This window comes from Rhopilema esculentum, chromosome 4 (genome assembly GCF_057945365.1).
Source record: "Rhopilema esculentum isolate cy_ngs chromosome 4, ASM5794536v1, whole genome shotgun sequence".
In the NCBI taxonomy this organism is placed as follows: domain Eukaryota; kingdom Metazoa; phylum Cnidaria; class Scyphozoa; order Rhizostomeae; family Rhizostomatidae; genus Rhopilema; species Rhopilema esculentum.
In genome coordinates, this window is record NC_142818.1 from 7,091,164 (window position 1) to 7,113,661 (window position 22,498).

Consider the following 22,498-nt stretch of genomic DNA (forward strand, 5'->3'; position numbering starts at 1 on the left):
CGCACTTTTATTGAAAATAATATAGAAATCCCTTAGGCCTAATTTGCTACCAGCATTTTGTTTTTGTGTATTTAGATTTTTTGCATTTTAAGAGAAAACTTTGTAAAATAGAGTAATATGGTCATCTTTATAGATTATAACATCAACGTTTTTGTTTCAGCTAGTTGAAATTGGGCTGAATTTTACTTTTGCATAAATGAATAGAAATGAGACTAACATGAAATAACCAACGAGGTCATTAGTTCATTTTGCTTCGTGTCTATTTTCCATTATGACGCGACATACAGACAGTCTGAAAATTTACAGGTGACTAATGGACCATGCTTGACCAACTGATACGCGACAGACCAAAGGGCAAAGAGTTTTGAAAAAATAGAAATTTGCAGACTTATGATGATGTTGATTGAAATCCTTACAGTACAAAAAAGGTCAAAGATTATGGCACACATTAAAAAACCTTGTCAAACTGACAACTACAAACAATAACATGCAGCTTTTATAAGGCTTATTAGTGAGGCAATTTATGCCTGCACATGATTTAGTAGCCCGGGTCTTACAAATGTTTTTTTGTCCTTGAACAGAATGTTAAAGTATGATGCAGGAAAAATTAAAACATTTCACACTGGAAATGAGGGCGATTAGTTCCCAGGTGTAAGAAAGATGATAGCTAGGACACATAGAGAAAATTTACAAAAACATTTCAGAACAGCATTTGAATGCCTGACGGCTGTATTGTTTCCCGATTGCCTACTTCTTTGCTTCCCACAAGAGTGACTCGAAACCAAAATACGTTTGCAAATTTCATTACAAAACTTAATCTGTCCAGGTCAGGTGAGATTTGACATGAAGTTTTCTTACCCCTCCAGATACTTGCCTACCATTGTAGCCATTAAGCAATCTAGATTTGGATTTTATATGTAGCAAAAATATTTGTATATAGGTACCTTTCACTCTGTTTCTTTGCTCGTTGCCTTTGCCAAATTCTACCATAACCAAACCTCTTGCACTGACTTTCCTATCGTGCAAACGCAGAAACGCCATAGTTGCAGTCTTTGGAAAATTGTGTGAGACAGACTGTGTAATCTCCAAGGAATCGTCTATTTAAAGAAAGAAATTGAAATAAAAAGTAATCATATGACATTTCTCTGGCATCAAAAGCGTCATGCGACTTCTCACGTTACTTTCGATCTACACCTGGATATAAACACGTTACTTACTATTTCATCAATATAAGATAATTATATTCTAAGGGAATCTCTTTGTAGCCAGAAATAATGTTAACAGTAGCTGAAGACTTTTCATCGCAGCTGAACCATTTTAATTCAAGCAACCAAGAAACATTATTGTTCGGTTGGAGCCAAGGTTTCATCTACAAATTAGAAATGGTATTTCGAGATCAGGAATACATACAACAAATTTAAAGAATAGGCGTAACTAACAAAGTTATAAATATTAAGTATTTCAACTCTGCGTGAAAATATTCCTTGCATATGAAATTAGTGTCAACATTGAAAGTAACATAAACGGGGTATTGAAAAAACTAAAACGTTTCATACAAATGGCTATTACAACAGTAGAATACAATTAAACTATAAAGATCAAATGGTTTCTGCTATATATTTTGAAACGACAGAAAGAACGCTAAGCCAAATTGACTTTTTATTTGTGGTGAGTATTATAATTGCCATTGATAAGATAAAGTGCACTGACAAAATGGGGTCTTTAGATTTGTACCAAAACGGTTCATATTGTATAGCAAGGAAAACCTAAGAAAACAATTAATCATCTGCAGTTGCATTGGCTTATTTTAGATCTCTTATCGGAATGCTGTTTGTCTTTTAAAAATAATCAATCTTCATTCCGAAAAAAATTGTCCCACGAAAATGTAAAGAGAACTAAAGCCTGATTTACAAACTTTTTGGTTGCGAATGCGCGAAAAAATGCGCAGGAGCAGAGATTAGAAAATTTGCAGCGAATGATTCGCTTCGCCAAAAGTAGGGACATCTGGACTTTTTCACTTTGAAATTTTTTCTGCGCTGTAAAATGAACCAATCAGAACAGAATTTTAATACACCTGACTGCTGTATTGGTTCCCGATTGACTACGTCTTTGCTTCCCATATTTTTCAGTATTCTTTTATCAAACATTCCCAGCCACACAACGAACATAAATAAGTTGATAATTATCCGTTTCCTCTTTTCCTCGTACAATCCTCAAAACATAAACAATATCTTGTGAAGTATATAATGAGGAAGGATTAAAAAGCCTCTTAAGATTTTGAAACTTGAAAAAGTCTTTGAAATTTCGAAGGTGTCCCAATACTTTTTAAATGTAAGGGTAGATGGCCACATTCGAAAGTATCTAAAGACGTATCCCTGTTCTTGTAAACATAATTCTCTAATGGAAAGATGAAACTCCGCCTTATGAAGATATTCTGAATAATTTTTTTAACACAGCATCGCTCTTTTGCTTTTTCGCTCGCTTTTTCAATAAAATTGACTTCAAAGTAATAAAATTTTTATAACAGCACTTTCCAAACAGCCCCCATATGCCTTTGCAGAATTTTCTGCGAATTCAAATTAAAATTCTGCAAGTTGAAATTGAATTTCGACTTCGAGAGGAAAATTGGCCACCAAAGATTTGTCTTGTACAAAAGGTGAAGGAGACGAAGTTCATCACAGCAGAGATGTTTATTAGGAATGTCTGAAATTGATTAAAAACTTTCAAGGCAGAGGTATTTTTCAAGACTTCATTCTGCCGAGAATCTGCATCGCTGCTGTTGCTCAATTGAGAAATTTGGAATTATAAAGCCAACGAATTTGATGGTACCCTATTTGGTGTTACCAGTGCAAACAAGAGTGGACCTTTTAGGTTTTTGGAATCAGGGGGTGTGCCCCAAGTCCAAAGACCTAAATAGAATGTGCGTACGTACCCATAAACGATTTATCAACACTTTCAGTCCTGTAAGTTTACAATTGTTTCTAACATTGTAGTAGATCATTGTGGTGTGAGAGAGCTCGGATCATAGCGCACAATGTATGAGATTAAGCTAAGGTGGCGGCATTTAAGCAGTGAGAAAGACCATGTTAGTTGACTGTCTCTTAATCTTTTAAAAAACAAAGCGTGGCAGATCTTTGACCCTGTCAAACAAGTCTTTTTGTTTCCAACTTAAAGCGATCAACGGAAAAACCTCGTGCAAAATGTCACATGGCTCAAAGTAAAATCTACCAGTGGTAGATTTTACTTTGAGCCATGTGACATTACCACAAACCTTACACGAAATCTCCTTCTTATTTTTGCTTTTCATGTTGGACATGGCATATTCACAACGAAAAGTATTTTGTGCATTTTCTAAAGAAATGAAGATGAATACTTCGTTAGAAACAAGCACCAACAAAAACATTTTTACCTAAGGGGACGTTACAGGTAGAGGGACTTCTTAGAGTGGTTTCCAAATTGTGTTAAACTTTATGTTAGAGCAGCCAGGGCCAACGCCACCGGAAGCAAGTACTTTTAAGGTTGCAGTAAAAGGGGGAATATCAATCGAATAACCAACCGTTTTCTTGCCAAAAAGAGGCTGTGACAACTTTCCCCAGTGAAAACATGCCCCGCCCTCTCCTACCACATTTGCGAGCATTTGATAACTTCAAAAGAGCTTTCAAACGAAAACGAGAAAGCCAACGTTCAAATCTACTGACCTGTAAAAGGTAAACTTAAAAAACAAAAGGCTTAACAATGATAGAAATTCATTCAAAGCCCATTTTATACTTGAATGAAAACAGTTTGTTCATCAAAGGTCAATCGATAAGCTGGTTTTTTCGAATGTCAACCGACCTTGATAGTAAGAGAGGCTGCATCTTATCATATTACCCAGTAGTAATGCACGCTATGTTACATATGATACCCAGTGAAACAGTGTAAGGGGGTTCAAGGAGGTTCAAGGAGGCTCAAGAGGGTTCAAGGAGGTTCAAGGGGGTTCAAGTGGGTTCAAGGGGGTTCAAGGGGGTTCAAGGGGGTTCAAGGGGGTGCCAAAATAGCCAATTTCTACTTCGAGATATTGAACGAGAGCACTCAATGCTCTTTTCATTGCACTTCAACTTGGAATTTTCATTCTGGTACTGTATGTTATCATGTCCCACGGTAAGGCCGCGCAAGTTTCTACAATGCCTTTTTTGCGATGTACTGTACAGTAGCTACAATATCACTGGGCTGCTACAATGTATATATATATACATATATATATATATATATTTACTCAGTAGGCTAAGGCCGACGGAAGTAAATTATTTCCCGAAAGGTGCTTTTTTGGTCACTCTTCAAAGTTTTAAGATATTAGCCCAAGGAAGTGGAAACAAATGAAAAACCTCCGGCTACCTTCTCCGCCAGTTTGTTGGGAAAAATTCCCTGTCTATTTGCCTTGTCGGAATTGCATAACCCTTCTGTAGAAAGGTAAAAATTTTTCTTTGACATGAACAGTAAAAACTATTTGACAGGGAAATATTGTGAGCAATCTAGGATTTAGGGTAAACGGAATATTTCCTTTAAATATGTGATCCTGGGGGTTTTTGAATCAGAAACCGTCAGGGGCCCTAAAATTAGGGAGCTGGTGGTCACGTGATCAATCATTTCATTGCTCCCGATCATTAAAAAGTTTTTTCATCTAATTTTAAAACCAACGGTATAGTTCGAAAGATAATTAAGAAATGAATAAAAAATCATAAGAAATCGATGTTGTAAAATAAACCTGTCAAAAGTTATGAGCTGTTAAATTATTGCGAAAATGCCGTCATCAAACGAGTCCAAAAACTTTACTATACCAAGTATTTTCTCTCTTATTGTCATTGTTTTGACAAGTGCTAAATCTAAAAATGGCTCAGGATTACTTTGTTGAAATAATCGAACTATTTTCGATAAGAAAAATTCATATTTGTTGCATCTTTTGACGCCACAATCATTTCAATTGAAGAAAGTGTCTTTTGCTTGGTGCAAAAAACGGTTGCAGTCACGGTTTGTTTCTTTTGGAAAACTCGGTAGTAATGAACGGAGCTAGAATGTTAGGTAGACGCATTTACTAGGCCATAGCAACAAAATTGAAGCAGTCTACAACTGGGTAGAGACCATGCACATTCATGTCAAGTTGAGAGACACTTTAGCGAAAACAATTAAAATCTCTACCAAAAGTGTACGCAAGGAGGAAGCAAAAAGTGCACCGTGATCTTCACCTTCACCTTGTTTGCCATTCGTTATGGTCTCTTCTCTTGTGACATGCTTCTTCACATTTTACTTGTACCTGTTTTGCAAGAATGTACGTAATACTGTGGAGTTTTATGTCCCCGTGGCTTTATGGTATAGATTACTAGGGTATGGTGTGTGATATTATTGCATTTCTAATCTCTTTGTTAAAAAGGGGGTATTTCTGGGCTCGATATAGCGTGGGTCTCACTTTGCTTGGTGAAGTCTTATTACAAGAGTCGTCCTTTTGTTTCCCCTATATGAAATTTTGCTTTTTCGGTATAATCCTGACAGTTTTAGCCCCTTTTTCCAGCAATGCAAAAACTTCTCATACCATTGGGCATCTTTGATGCTATTGGCGTTTTGATGCTGTTAGGTAGGACCGGTGCATCGTCTTATATTAGAGAAAAGAAACATTTTTATCCATTCCCTCCTTTTTTTATTTTGAAAATAGTCCAATTGTGTCAAAAGAGTTGAGCCATTTTGAGATTTAGCACTTGCCGAAATTGAGATTTAGCTTTTGCCAAAACAATGAAAAATAAGCGGGAAAAGTCATCGTAAAGATTTTGGAGTAGTTTTATTTATCATTGTAATAGCTAAGAGTTCTTATCTTTCGGCAGCTTTTTTTTAAAACACCAGTTCTTATGCTTTTTTGTTCATTTTAAATATTTTTTCCAACTACACCATTGGTTTTAAGGTTATATGAAAAAAATTTTAATGATCGGGATAATTAAATGATTGCTCACATGAACCCAGCCCCCTAATTTTAGGGCCCCTGACGGATTTTGAGTCAAAAACCTACCAGGATCACACATCAAAAGAGAAAAAACCGGTTGCCCTATTTGCTAGATTGCTCACAAAATTTTCCTGTCTATATGCAGAGATCTTGGAGTTCGATCTGAATAACGGCTTGTTTGTTGCAATGAAATTTTAGCCAGACATGCTTCTACATAAAATCAATTTTGGCACCTTTCTCATTCTAAAAACGAGGAACGGGGGCCTCACTTAATTTAGTATCCAAGCCTCCAAGAGCCGTCTTCACTTGGTTTGATTGGAATGACTAAATTTAAGATCCCGTTTAGACTGTGCCGGATAAAATTTATCCGCATCAAAGTTGTTCGGATTGATTTGCGTTTACACTGTGCCGCACAAATTCTGTCCACTTTCCCCTCCCGTTTACACTGTGCCGGATAACTGCAGTCACATGACCTAAATCATGCACAGAACGCCTAAAATGAAGTCTTCTCTGGGCAACAAAATAATAACGAAATTCCCGCCAACGTTAAAAGATTTCATTCTCTCTTCAGAATAACCTGCTTCTCTTTTAGACCAAATCCAAAGATATTGTCAATACAAATTAGGCCTAGTTTGTTTTAATAGTTTGTTCATGAAACAAAATGACACTGAACTAGCAACGAAAGTAGGGAACGCTGACAAGAAAGTGGACTGACAAGATACTGCACTTTTAACACGAGTATTTATCGACAACAAGGCAGCCAAGATGGAAACTAAGTCGGATGAAATAGCCAATCGCTTTCGAGCAAGATACGATGTGGATAAAATTTATGCGGATTAAAGCGTTTACACTGTACCACATAGCTATCCGCACTAATTTATTCCACTTTCCTAGGTGAACAAGTTTTGTTCGGATAGCCGCTCTTAAATTCGTGCGGATAGCGTGAGTCTAGTGTAAACGCGATGCCTATCTGAACTAATTTTGATGCGGATAAAATTTGCCCGGCACAATGTTAACGGGGTCTTATTTTGCTTGGGAGGCTTATGTAACAAGATACGGATCATTAATCTCGCCTAAGGGAATTACATAACGAACGAGGGAATGATAGGTTTTACAACGACAACAGGTTAGTTTGATGCTGTTAAAGCATATGTTAGCTAGAGAGAACGCAAGGTAAGTGAAAATCTGAATTTTTAAAGTTGCAAAAATTGCACAATGGCTGATTTCATGCATCTGTTCTTCATGTATTTTTGATCGATTTCATTCCCCGCGCAACTTGCCCATTTCAAGGCAGTGCTCCAAGGCAGTGTTAAGCTCACACGGAAATTGATAACATATAAGCCAATATGAGTTGAAATTACGGCAGCTTTTCCTTCTTATGAGTAGAATTTTTCATGGCGTCTCTGAGCTATCCAGAAAATTTTGTTCCCTCTATTTGGAAAACGGCACTTCACAACACACTCACAACATACTGGAAAACATACTGGACTTGCTTCACGCATATCAAGCGGAACATGCTTCACGCATATCAAGCGATCATTTTTGACAAAGGGGCATCAGACTAAGCTATTCATGCTACTTTTTTCAAAGTTGTCCATTTTCTGTAGTATTGAGTATTAGACAGGGAAATAACCGTAACTAACTAACCGCAGGTGTTGTCAAGGTTCTCTAAACTGTTTCATGATGCCAGTATGCCAGAGAATTCAAATCTGCCAGGTACCATTTCCAATTTTAATTCCAGTCACGTGGCAAGGCAAAATTTTATTTTACGGTCAGAAAAAGGCGCTTAAGTATGCTAAAAAGAAAAGCAAGCTATTTCAGTTGCTGACTTTAAAGGGTAAGTTCTTCATCTTACGAGTCAAGAAAAACAATTAAGTACATTAAGTCCTATTAAAATTATAATCTTTTGCTAGATTTTCGTCATTTGTAAAATGACACTGTTTTACAGTTGTCCTGATTCCGAAAGAACAATAGAAACCACAGTTTATCGAAAACTAAAACCAGGATATGTGTTGATAAGAACAATTTAACGAAACGACTTCAAACTCGGCGATTATATGAACAAAATAGTATCGGCGGCGATTATACTATTCAAAGTTCGGCAAATACGTTTTTTCTGACCATAAATTAAATTTTGTCTTGTCACGTGACCGGAAGTAAAATTTGAAATGGTACCTGGCAGATTTGAATTCTTTGGCATGCTGATATCACGAAACAGTTTAGAGAACCTTGACAACACCAGGTTCATAAAAAAACCACAACTGAGTGACCTAAACGTCATGGAGAATAGTGACTCAGATCTTGCTGGGGAAAATCAAAGGAATTGAATGACTACAGTTGACATCCGATATCTCGAACTCTGAAGGGAAACGAAAAATTGTTCGAGATAGTGAATGTTCGAGTTATCGGATGACCCCAAAAAATCCAATTTTTTTCAATTTGGAAGGTTTAACAGGCAAAAATAAAGGATATGTAGTCACTAATACAAAATTACAAGTCAAACCAATTCATTAAGAAAAATTAGCATCTAATGACATTTGTACGTCATTTGTTTTCTCTTTCTAACCAGTTCCTTCTCTATAACACCATTCATTTTAACGAAATGCTCACGGAGCATTTCTCCATTCTCTGAGACTAGGCAATATCTTGATATTACCTCCATCGCGTCTCTTATTTCGTTCGTTGTTGGCTTTGTCAAAGGGTTGTCGTTGCTTTCTTGGCTGTCCTCTTGGCTGTCTTCTTGGCTGTCCTCAACTTCTTCACTAATTAGTTCAGCTATGATTTCATCTTCAGTTGGCAATGCTGCTCTTGCTAAGACTTGGTCGTCGCAGTCAATAAATTCCTCTGCACTTGTGTTGGCTGGAGCAATTTCTTGATCTCTATTTCGCAGTTACGTCAATTCTTCCACCAAGTCTTTAAAAGGGTCATCTTTCTCTGATGCTGCTTGGTGTTAGTTTTCGGAAGAAAGGCCAGCTTTGGCAAAGCAGTTAACGATTGTCTTTTCAGATACCATAGACCACGATGCGGCTAATATGTCCATTGCATCCAAAATGCTATTTTTTGTAGAGACTTTTGTTGATCAATTGCTCTGATCCATTTTAATAAAATACATCTGCGATCATCCCCGATCATCGCAAAGGTCACAATAATTTGTCGCTCCCGAGGAATAATGGCAAATAAACAATAGGTCAAGAATGTTACGTCTCGCGGGAAAACATGAATTTTTTTAATATTTAGAGATATAGATTTGAGTTCGCTTTCGTCTGTCTCTACGGCTACACTACATCAGTTTATTTCTAAAAGTGCTTAAAAAGGGCTTAAAAAGGTATGACCGAATATGCTTTGGCCACGCCTTCTAGAACGCTGGAAAATGGCCCTCCTAGAAAATACCTGCCTATTTCTACTCAATTTTTATAATCAGTCTGGTTCAGAGAAGATATCAATAACTAACTTATCTATTCAATAATGCTATTGAAACATGCATCTTCCCAAATGAAATGAAAATGGCTGATGTAAACCCAATTTTTAAAAAGGGTAACTCAACAAAAAAGGAGAACTATAGATCAATTAGTGTCTTACCCTCAACATGTAAAATATTTAAAAGAGTCATGTACAAACAAATCTATGCACACATGAAAAGTATATTATCTCCTCTAGTTTTAGAGAAGGGTATAATACACAACATGCCCGTCTGCGCCTTGCTGAAGATCTAAAAGCATGTCTTGATGAGGAACTGATTGCTGGTACCATGTTGATGGACTTATCAAAAGCATTTGACTGCTTACCACATGACATATTAATTGCAAAGTTACATCTATATGGCTCTAGTAATAAGGCGTTGCAGCTATTATACAGTTATCTCCAAGGCAGGGCTTAGAGAGTAAAGCTGAACTCTAACTGCAGTGAATGGAGAGATAAAATTAAGAGAGTCCCACAGGGATCTGTTTTAGGACCATTATTGTTCAATATTTTTACAAATGATATTTTTCTATTTCTAAACGAAAGTGACATGTGTAATTATGCTGATGAAAGGGCAAACAACTAGTGATATATTCCCAAAGCTTGAATCTGAGAAAAACACTCTAAATAGCTGGTTCAAAGATAACTGCATGCTTCTAGATAAAGACAAATGTAAATATATGATTATAGAACCTCAGAGGACAGATTCTAGGGAGAGTGAACTTAAAATTGGGGATTATTCTATCAGAAACGCAGATAAAGAAAAATTACTTGGAGTAGTACTTGATAATTATCTAAAGTTTGATCATCACATAATAAGGATTTGTAATGAAGCTGGGAAAAAACATTTGCCCTTGCCAGAGTAGCGCCTTATTTAAATGAAGAAAAGAGAAAACTGTTAATGAAGTCGTTTATCACGTTTGTGTTAATGAAGTCTATTTGAAACAGTATACCAACTGAAAAAAGAAATGTAACCAGTCTAGAAACCTTCAAAAGACAAATAAAACAAATTGCGATTCCATGCACCTGCAAATTATGCACCCAGTATGTACCAAATCTAGGATACATCACATAGATATATAGATTATATAGCTCATCTTAGTTTACGACCTTATAATACATATATAATTCTTCATCTTGTTGTTGTGTTGGTTGATATTAATTAGCTTATTGTAATCTTTTATAATTAAGCTAGAATTTTTATCCAACTTTAAATAAAGTATAAAAAACTATGAAAATAGATACAATTAGCTTGGGAATAATAAAACAACAAGCTAACCAAGTTAGGAGATACAACATATCATTAAACAAAATAAAGCACCTGAAAATTAACAAAAAGTGTTCCCAGTCAAGAAGAGCTACTACTTGGGATTCAAAGTTGCGGCAGAGAAAACTTTCCAAGAAATTTTGTAACAAATTTTTGCAAAAGAGTGGGGGGGGTTATAGCCCCTGCTTGCCCAATGGCTGCGCAGTACCTGTATAAACATGATTTCAGGAAGGTTTTGCAGATCAAGACGAAGAAGCATTAAGGTGAACTTCAACATGGCTTTGATGGTAGACCTTCTATGACAGGCCTGGTACCTTCTATGACAGGCTATGACAAGCAACTGATTTTTGGAGAATGGAGTTCAATGAAGGACCTGTGCTTGATGTAATAAACTTGTACTACGAAAAACAATTCGACAATATCCCTCAAAAGATATTGCTATGTAAAGTTATTAACCATGACACATGAGAAAGTATGCTAGAATCAGTACAGGGCTCTTAATTACTAAACGTGAACGTTGCCAGTCTTTTTGGCTATTTTTTCAAATGCCAGGTGTAATTAAAAAGACAATCATGTTTACAGATAGCATAAAAATGCAATGTTTTCGCGTATACATGATTATCTTAAACATAAAAGCTGAAGAGTGATCAGTCATGGGACAGAAACAGAAATAGAATTTTAATGCATCAAAAGGCAAGGTCATGCATATAGAGAAAAAATAATATACCGTAGAAGCATCTTACAAAATGAAGTGAAAATTTGTTGAAGGTATTTGTTAAGGGGCCTGGTTCACGTATAATACTGTGGTTTGGTCTTGTATGCTGCCTCATAAGACTACAATGATAATTTATGCTAAATTATAGAGACATTTTATGAAGCATGGCTCAAACGGTGTGACAACAGATTGGATCATCCTCGCGTAAACTGGACCTTGGTACAAAGTCAAACGCAGACGCCAAATTTTTGTCAACATTATATCGGTTGCTATCCCCAATTTCAAGGAAACCTCAATTTTGTCTTGGTAACACATTTCTATCTATCTATAATTTTTGTTTCACTTTTCAAAAAGATGTATTTGCTTGATCAAATACAGCACATGAAATTAAAAAAGGACATTATTTTGGTTGAGATTAGATGTTACTCGTGACAAGTCGAAGGTGTTCACCGAAAGGGAGAGCATTGTTACAGAATCAAGCTGCATAGAATTTTTTTGAGTAACCAAAATATAAGGTTTTTAAAGCCTGCCACGTTTCACACTGAATATGGCAGATAATCAAAACAGTGACAAAAAAAGAACAGACTTTTTTTAATTTATTTTGACATTGGTATTTTATCCAATTGACGCCTAATCAGTAATCAAGGATCCACATAATTAAAAATGACTTAAACGGCGAGACATTGAGGGTTAGATATAATCAGTTAACATATCTTTAAAGCAAGTAACAATTTTACCATAAGTAGGAAAGGAAAAACAAATGGGATCGAATATCATGTGATCTAGCAGTACGCCAGAGAAGCGATCAGCACGCGTAAGAAGAGTTCGAAAAGTAGTGGTAAACAACCTAAGGGAAAATAAACACGGAACAAAGGGAGAACAAAAGAATAAAAGGAAGAGAAAGAAAGTCAGAACAAAATCTTGGAAAGTGGTGTCTGCAGGGAATCAGAGAGGAAAGATTTCATAAATGAGCAAGTCAAGAAGTTATCTGCTTTCAAAAGAAGTTTTCAAAGGTGTTGAAGTGTCCAGTTTTATGAATATGCCCAAGGATAGAAGGGTTAGGAGAAGGAGGTGCTCTGGAGTATAAACATGTAGTAGGAAGAGAAGACACAGTGCCGTGACCAGGATAAGATAAACTGGAGGAAAATGAAGATGAGCGACATAAGCATGGGCTCAAGATAATCGCTTAGGGTGCGTCTTTTTCTTCGACTTAAATGGCGCTACAGAGAAACTTTGATAAATTTGCTGGGGTTATTTGAAAAAAGGTTGGGAAGACATTGATTTCAAGAAACTAGTCCGAATCCAAGCCAATTCCGCTTCGAAAAAAGGGCAAAGAAAGAGGAAAGGCCAATGAGATAAAAAAAGGAGGGGAGGATCCGAGAGAAAGGGCCTAATAAAACAAAGAAAGAACAAGATTCAATAGACTGACGAAGCAACGAGATCTGAGAAGTGGACTCATAAAACCTGAGATAAAGGCTAGTAATGAATATTATCATGATGTACCAAACTGATAAACAGACGTTTTAACTTAGACTTATACGACAGTAGTAAAATAATGCTTGGATGAAATAGAAAGTTGTACAACGAGACTAAACATTTTTAGTTTGTATATGGTTTGTATATGTTTTACTTTTAGAATCAGTAACGAGATGGAAAGATGAGTGATACGTCAAGATCAGATTTTTATCCAAAAGCAAACAATGTCTGACAAACCCAACCCGACTCCTGCTTCCAACGGACATGAAGGGTTAACCAATTTGCTTATAGAAGCTCTTACTTTCATTCATGCTACAGAATGCATCTAAATTTTCCATCACTTCAACAACCCATACATTAACACCTATCTTCTTAACTACTTTGCTTTAAATTGTGCTTTTATCTAAAGACTGCAGGGGTTTCTACAGATAACCCTACATCCTACATCCTTCTTCGATTGTATGAATTATATCTTCATTACAAAGTTTTTAAATCGATTAAGGGAACAACATCATAATAATCATCATAACCATGGCCTTCATAGTCGTGATCATTATCCTCATTATCATCACCACTCTTCGTCCATAGCAAGATAATTATTACTTTCTAGATAATCTGTTGCAAAATAAAAAATATTTTAAACGTATAGATTTCAAAAACCGAAATCATTCTAAATGAGAAAAATGTTAAAAAACAAACCAACATTTTGTTTGACTGTTGCAAACTGCTACAAAAATCAGACTGATACTGACAAACTGCCAATTATTATATACAAAAGGGATCATGAATATGTGCATCTTTTAGGGAGATTCCTCATTGTAACAGTTATAACCATGGCTGAAGACGAGAAGTTTCAAGAGAAAGAGGTAGAGATTGATCAAAAGGTGGGGAAAGATATGATGAAGGTCAATGCAATCGACGACATCCTGCCATATGTTGGGGAATTTGGTAAATATCAAATCATGCTGGTGGCCATGCTCTCCACTATGGTTCTCGCTTCTACTTTTCCAATCCTTATCATGTACTTTGCTGGGCAGAATCCTGCTTGGGAGTGTGTCCATAACAGTACAGTTTGTAACTTGAATGGTACATTTGAAAGTGGAGATGATAACTACCAATACAGATGTTCAATTCCAAGAAAAGACTGGCAGTTCACCCAGCCAAAGGACTACTCAATTGTTACACAGGTTGACATTCCGACATTTTTTAAAGTAATCTTTTATGCTTTTTATAGGACTACCATTTTACGCCCTTAATAATTACTATGACCACTGAACCATTTCTGAAGTAATGACTGTACCATTTTATGGAAGCTGTATGGGATGTGCTTATTTTTTCCTATTGTATACAGGTCATAGGCTTTTTAGGCTTTTCAAGAAATTCCCGAGAAAAGATTGTGTAAACTAGGCATGAAATTCATTACTGCGCGAAATTTTTGGCGCTTTACACTATATAGTGTCACTTGCCCCGTGCTTTTTAAATACTTAAGAAGATTTGAGATTTAATAATTTAAGAATATTCTTTCATTCTTTGATGATTCCAATAAACTGAAATACACTCATTTTTTATCAAAAAAAGGTCGATGTTGAGTACTCCATTTTCTTAATGTTCTGGAAATTTCAATACTCATTGTTTCTTAAAAGTTTCTTAATTATGATGTCATGAATGATGTTATGAAATGTTCGTGACCTTTTTTATCACGTCAAGAGTTTCGCTTCCGTTCCGATGCTGTATTTAGATGTGGAAAGTATATTTTTATCCCTTGTGTCTTAAGTTCTAGGCCAACAAAGCAATCTTGTTCTTGGATTTTATAAAATTTCGTTGTTCTCAGTTTTATCACGATTGAATAGTTTCTTAATTTTTTTTGCTTCGAGTACTCAAGTTTCTTAATTTTTACTGACTGTCCAGTACTCGTTTCTTATAGCCAGTTTCTTATAACAAAATTAATGTAGAAGGCTTTCTGAAGGATTTGACAAGCAGACTAAAATCTTTGAATTCAGAAGTTATATAAAGAAATAGTCTTCTTGAGACTTGTCTCTCCATTTAAAGCTTAACACAATTAGAACGAAAAGCATGAAGCAAAGAGTCGTCAGCGCCAGTAAGTCTGTGATATTTTTGAGAATGGAGCTTCTACAGCAGTTGCTTCAGCTGCTAAAGTGCTACGCAAAAATTCAAATTGAAGCACTCAAGCTAAAAGAAATTTAAATGCAATTTGAAAATTTGAAAAATTTATCGAAATATACAATCGCGTAGGCACTATGAGTCAATGGGTGCAACGGGTCGTTTCCCTATTTTAACTTAAATTAACCCTTTTCGGTGGCATAACTAGTAAATTGCCTTCACAAATCGTGAAATAGAGACAAAGATTCACCAAAATTTGGCTAAAATGGTTGACAGTTCTACCATTTGTTCCCCCTTGACATTAATGGTTTCCCTTTTCATCAACTTCCGACCTTCTCCAAAAACTCCTATTTACACCACTCTTTGTCAATTTAAGTTTTTAACTTTCCAAGCTAGAAGAATGGGAAATATGTATAACTCTGCATCGAGGAGATACATGAATATGAGGTGTTCATTTTACATCCGCTTCACAAAACCCTCGACGCCTCTCAGAATAACCTAGTTTCAAAAGTAGTCATCATTATTTAGTAGTATCGTTATTAAAAGCAAAGTTCATTTAATTGTTACTGATTGATGTTAATCATTCTATTTTCTTTTTTCCAGTTTGACATCTACTGTGATACTGAATACATGATTTACCTTAGCACATCGCTCGTTTTTATTGGCTGGGGAATTGGGTCTATTATCTTTGGTTGGGTCGCAGACAAGTAAGTCGATCTGTTTTCATTAGATGACTTGACTCTTTCATATTTCTTGGACTTATTTCTACTGTAATTGAAACCTCTTCAAAAGGTTTGCTTTTAATCTCTTTACCTTTCTGACTTGATTTTGCCAGGTAAAAACTTTTTCGTTGTTTAACTATTCTTCAGGCATTGCCAGATGAAACAAAGCTAATTAACGCCAACGAAAATATGAAGCTAATAAATGTCAAAGCTAAATCGCGGTGAAATAACTATGCTTGCATGCATGCTTTTATGGTAGCAGAGAGTGGAGAAAGCGAATTTTAATATTAGTATATATTAGATAATATATAAAAACCAAAACGAGAGAAAAAAGCAAGAAATATCGAAACGAAGTCACCTTGTCTTGCCAATTAAAGTCTTAGCTTAAAGTCTTCCTCTTCTTGTTATATCTGCTATTCCCTTGTGATTAGTTTCAGAGTTTTATTCAAGAGTAACTTTGCTTTCTATCCAGAGTTCCGTTCTTAATTCTAAATCATGTCGCTTCGAGATATATTGTTCATTCAGTTCTACTCGAACCGCGATGAAAGAATGTGTTTCGACCCAACAAAATGCAATGTTATATGATTATATGGGCACCAATAATAACATTGCACAGCAAACTAAACACAACAACAAAACTATACACAAAAGAAAGCGAAAGAAGGAAAGAACGCACACAATTACCTACAATTTGTGTAGAGCGAGTAGAACGATATACGGGAAAATGATTCATGTTTGGCACGGTTTGTCTAAGCAAAGTTTGTTATAAGTAAAAAATTCACATAAATTAAAAGTACAAGCCACACAAGCATCTTAAATCCCGCGTTCAATCCTATCATCATATTATCACCCAAAGTCCCGAGGTCCATTTGCACGGAAACAAATGTCTCAATTTTGCGTGAAAATAAAGAGATCATCGATGTACCTATTCGATAACAGCAGTCTTAGCTATAACTGGGTCACGAGAAACACTGCGCCGCACTCTAGGGTTTTTTCAAGAACTGAAGCCATATATTAGTACGGTCCAGTATTCTTTTAAGCAGCTTTGAGACTGTTGACACGACATTAAATATAATCCACCAGGGCGTTTAATATTAGAAACAAAATCTTGAATATTGTAACAAGACTTACTTTCAGCTGATTTGCACGCAGAAGAAACTGGACAAGCTTAATGACGCTTTAATCCGGTGCCTCCACCAACACCTTGGTCCTAAAATAATTGGATAGGCCTAAGGATTGTCTTTCAACAAACCAAACTGCAAATCTCCAAGGAACGTCAAACCTTGCGCCTGTTTTGTTACCAAAAGAGAGAGTGTAACAGGCTATTGGAAAAAGCAAAAATGCATTGTTATGTTAGGAAACAAAGAGAGCTCAGTCAGGGGTGGAAAAACAAAGGATAAAAATAAAAACCAATGCCAAGAGCAACGGCAGGTAGACACCTCATTTGTGCCCGACTTCAGAAGCAGTACGGATTTTAGGCCGACCACATAATCGGCCGGCCCCGTGTAAACGCTTCAACCAACCTGTGTAAAATGCAGACGTGATTATGAGCCTGCAAAATGGAGCCTGTTTATCAGCCTGTCAAAGAATGCAGGGACGGATGAAAATCATCAAAGCAGATGACATTACTATACTGATCTGACATTGACAATTGAAAACCAACAAAAATGACTACTGGGTCTTACTTTTGATAGAAGTCGGTTTTTTAAAAAAATGCTTTTCATAAAAGCCAATCAAATGCCACGCGCACTTGCTCGTCACTAAAATCTTATTGATCCTATAACATCAGTATTGTAATTAATGGACGGGGTATAAATTCTAGGTTTAGCAAGGTTTAGCAATAACCATGACAGGGAATTGCATGCAAAATGAAAATAATCAAAATAAAAATGGCACAATTCTGTATATTTATCCTCTCTTATTTCTAGGTATGGCCGTGCTAAAGTGTTGAGAGTTTCGGTCTTTGGAATTATTCTGATTGGCTTTTTAAGTGCCTTTGCACCAAATTATCCAGTGTTTGCAGTCTGTCGTTTGCTAGTAGGGGCTTTCAATCCCGGGACAATTATTGGAGCAGTTATCGTCTCCTTGGAGTTGGTTGGCCCAGCTTATCGGCCTTTGGTTGGTACAGCAACAGCGATGTTGTTTGCCGTGTCGCTTGTATTGACTGGCATCAAAGCTTATTTCATAAGAACATGGAAAATACTGATGATTGCCTGCTCAGCTCCATACATGCTTGTCTGCGTGTTCTTCTTGTAAGCCAGTTTTAAGAAAATTGACCATGATTGCTTGCTATAAACTTTGCTATTTGCTATTTTTAAATGTAGGCATTCGAGTGACATTTCCAAAGATTTGAAGAATTCTAAAGCATTTCAGATTTTCTCAAGGTCCTTAAAAATACTTTTATTCTTAGTTTAAATACATCCTACTTAATTCTATAAATATCGAGAGAAAGTCTTTATTCGTGATACCAATACTTTGATGTCTGAATTCCATATGGCATTTTTTGCCGCTCGTTGTTCCTTCCTTCAAACGCTAATAAAATAAATGAAATAGCTAGTGCAAGTTTAGTGAGCTACTTCAAATCTTGTTCTTCTTACCTACTGCCAACTCAGTAAAAAATCACTGTTGTAATATCAAGATTTATATGAATTTAATTTTCATGGTGTTCCATTTCTAGTGGAAAAGTTCAATGCTTAACTTTTGCTGGCTTGTTTTCATAGTTTCATACCAGAATCGATGCGTTGGCTTCGCTTCCAGGGACGCCACAAAGAAGTGATTGATATTCTAAAGAAGGCAGCAAAGGTAAACAAAAAGACCCTCCCGGCTGAACTAGAGCTTGAGCCACTACCAAAGGCAGATGTTGATGAGAAAAAGCACGGAATCCTTGATTTATTTAGGCCCCTGAAGATGTTTCGTTTTTCTGCTGCTCAAGGCTTTGCATGGTTTGTCTTCCCAGTGTTTTTCTGTTACACATTTTCCAAATGTGACGGTATGCTCCTTCGTAGCTGGTATAGCCTAGTCTTGTTGATTGTTTATATTTTTGTTATATATATGTTCCCGTTTCGAACTTTGTAATTCGCCAGAAAAATAACAAATTGGTGTTTTATATTCATAGGTGTTCCATTGCAGCCGTTTACTACGGTGTGTCATTGGGAGTTGGTGACCTTAGTGGCGAAATGTATCGGGACTTTATCTTGGCAATGTTGATTGAAATCCCTGCTTTAATACTATCCGTATTTGCAATGAACAGGTGAAAATTTCTTGCCTTGGAAAACAACCAAAAGAGATTAACGCTTGATCACAGATGCTTTTGTGTAGTGTAGAAAGGTCGGAAGTTGCTACTTTTGTATTGCTGTCCAATAAAAAAGGTTTTATCATATCATGAGAAAGCAGGGATAGATTTTTAATGAGCATTATAAGCTAGATATTTTAGCAAAGTTTCCCTAATGCATCACGACGCACGTTTAAAGTGTGGCTGGGGCATTTACAAACTTAAAAACATTTCTGTAAAAAACATTCATATTAAAAAAAGAATTAAGAGCACACCCTGTAGAAAGCGACTGTAGATTGTGTAAAATATTTATTGCTGGGTTAGGTTTTATTTAGAATATTATACCTTAAACATTTTTAACATTGTATCATATTTATAGCTATTAGACGCTCATTTAGTACGCCAACTTTAAACAAATTTTTATTATTATTATTATTATATCCGAACATGATTAAAAACATAGCTAAAAATTACAATTGTTACAAAGCTAAGAATTATTTCACTTTTCAAAGCCATGATATTACCAGAGCATTAGTTTGTTGGAAGTAGCTGCGTTTTTGTTACAGTGACGTCACTTTCGATGGCCGTTTTACAAATCAGCTGAAACTGATAAAAAGATTTCTCTTAGAATTGGAAGAAAGAAATCGGTGATCGTCTCGTTAGCACTTGCAGGAATATTCTGTTGCATCGTTGGAGGAATGCTGAGTGCAGATAACAAACAAACAAGTATGGGGTTTTTGTGTTTGCTATGGACTGCTTGCTTCTTGCTCGACCCAGCAAATACGACCATTGGATATTGACAAATAAAAATATATAGCAAAGTTTCTCTATTAAAATATGTGTAATTTCAAATGTTACTGAAACTTGCAAATTTCTCGTGCCGTAATGTCAGGTAATCAAAAATTTTGCTTAACCTATGCAAAAGGCCTTTAAAAATTTACGTCTTCATTCTTAATTTCAGAATGGAAGGCCCTTACAGTGACGTCAGGCTTGTTAGGAAAGTTTTGGATCACGTTGTCGTTCAATTCTGTATACATCTGGTCTATGGAGCTGTACCCAACATGCATCAGGTGCGCTAAACTTGTTGCATCACCCAATTATATCTTGGATGAGCTATTAGTAATGAATGACAGTCTACTTTCTTGCTATCTGCTGCATGATGGAACTTGCAGTCGATAGCAGTTTTACTATGTTGATTATTAGGCCATATGTCGAAAAAGGAAAGAAACATGCTAAGGTTTGTTAGAGTACAGGTGTTTATCTGTAAATAACGCTTGAGTTTCATTTGTAAATAAAGTCTCATAGTCTCAATATTCGCCCAGACAGAGACAAATCCATTGACTACCCAACCTGCAAGTCAAGCATCTTGCATAAAAAATGACTTATATATGGAGGCAGCATGTAGTCAGACCTGTACATCATGGGTTTTTCTATAAAGATGTTATCTTCTATTTCAGAGCTGAAGGAATGGGTTTCCTACAAATAACAGCTCGTGTTGGTTCGGCACTAGCTCCCTGGATCGCGAAATGGTTGAGAGTCTTTCACGTCATGTTACCGTTTTCTCTGATGGCTGCACTGTCTCTGTTAAGCTCCGTTCTACTTCTGAATTTGTCTGAAACTAAGGATCGCGAGACATTGGAAACCGTCAATCAGCTATTCAAGTTGGATTCAAATATGAACAAAGATGAATTGATCGTGGAGAATCCTAGCACATTGGAGTCCCCAGATGCATGAAGATTTTCTTCGGTTGATCTCTCGAGAAGATTTTCTCTTTTTTATAAGATAAGTTCTACGGCAGTTAAGTGACAGTGTAACGATAAAAGTTTTTAGAATTTTGAATACCTCATAGCATACCTTAAAACCTGCAAATTTAAGGCAGCACCTCAAGTCTTTCATGAACAGAACCTCTTATTGTCTGATGATAATAATTTCTCATGAACATATTTTATCAAGAGCCGATTCGGGTATGTAGTGTTGAAATGAAATTGGCGAATTCCAATTGAGTTCTTCAAGGCTCCTCTTGAATAAGCATCGATATATTATCTCTTGTATTTTTCAGGAGCGTTGGAAATAGCCAATGGGAATCATCTCTAGTAAGAACGTAACGAGTTGTGCTTTGCACAGTGAGCCTCGATGCCGAGAGGAGGTGACTAAGAGCCATCATTAAATAGCTTTCTCGGTTTATCAAGTCTTGATCTGAGTAGCTAAAGGATTAGAAGTTTGTGGCTTCAAGTTGGGTTCGATTCGAAAACAACATACACGTGCTTTAGTGATATAAACCCGTGCTTTAGTGCTTATCTGCATCGCAACAGTGGTTTGCTGTAACTTTGTAGCGAATTAGTCTCAGGGAAATAGCTTGATCTTTGCAAAAAATCATCTCAGGGTCAAGCAACGAAAATATCTTGCATAGCATTAAAAAAATCTTCAAAGCGTAAAACTGTTTAAATTTTTGCGAGAAATCATTGAATATAAGCAATATGTTTATTACAATAACAGTACTAGCCTACTAAACAGACTGTTACTCCATACGTTTCAAATTGTTTTATGGTGTCTCTTAACACGATGGCCATTGATATCCTGGCCCCACTAGCAAGTATGCTACTGGTTTTTTTTAAGAATATAGTCATTACCGATTTTCAAAATTTGTAAATAATGCAAATCGTTTGAGAATATGACTGTTGATGTTTTTAGAACATATTACATTTGTGTTGTTAGCTTTAAAAAAAGAAAGCGCAATTCATTATAATCAAGTTTGCACAGCAACATAATCTATTTGATGATTTTTATTTGATGTAATGACGAGATAAATAATTCAATCATTTGTTTGAAGAAAGAAGTTGTTTTTGGAATGGAATTAATTGTTACTTGGTGTCGATCGAATTGTTTAGGCTGACTTCACAAAGTGAGTCAGATCCACGCCTATTTTAGGCCCTGCCTTACTCTATTACGCGGAAAAGATCGATGGTATCCCAAGATTGTATCCCAACGTTTTGCAAAATCTTAGTAGATGTCCGGAAGGTGTATTAAAAATCAGCTAAATAGTGCCAGAACGTCAGCAATGCTCAATAAATATACGATACGATACGATACGATATGATACGATACGATACGATACGATACGATACGATACGATACGATACGATACGATACGATACGATACGATACGATACGATACGATACGATACGATACGATACGATACGATACGATACGATACAATGCAATACAATGCAATGCAATGCAATGCAATGCAATGCAATGCAATGCAATATAAAATTATGAAATGACGACGTTACAAAAGTCTATTCTGAAAATTTTTGAATTTGGACACAATAAGATGAAAGAGCACCGTGAAATACCTCTCTCTGAACATGCAAAATCAGGTAAAGGTGTTACAAATTGGTTGGGAGATGGCCATGAGTAGAGGCTACAATTAAATTGATGTTTTCGTCACCTTAGAAAAATAGCTTTTCCCCTCCCCGATTCATTGTTGATTGCATG

General features: G+C 36.1%; 1 protein-coding gene across 2 annotated transcripts; it reads left to right on the forward strand.

The window, feature by feature from the left end:
* Positions 1–6,893: 6,893 nt before the first annotated feature.
* LOC135690990 (organic cation transporter protein) lies at positions 6,894–21,848 on the forward strand. Of its 2 annotated transcripts, none has more exons than XM_065208696.2 (9): positions 6,894–7,094; positions 13,690–14,072; positions 15,610–15,713; positions 17,657–17,980; positions 18,449–18,670; positions 18,844–18,978; positions 19,628–19,725; positions 19,961–20,069; positions 20,457–21,848. In XM_065208696.2, the coding sequence occupies exons 1-9, from the start codon at positions 7,070–7,072 to the stop codon at positions 20,731–20,733; spliced, it is 1,677 nt and encodes a 558-aa protein (XP_065064768.1). In that variant the 5' UTR covers positions 6,894–7,069; the 3' UTR covers positions 20,734–21,848. The 2 variants fall into 2 exon arrangements, with proteins under 2 accessions (XP_065064768.1, XP_065064769.1); XM_065208697.2 differs by having other exon boundaries at positions 6,897–7,141.
* Positions 21,849–22,498: the final 650 nt, after the last annotated feature.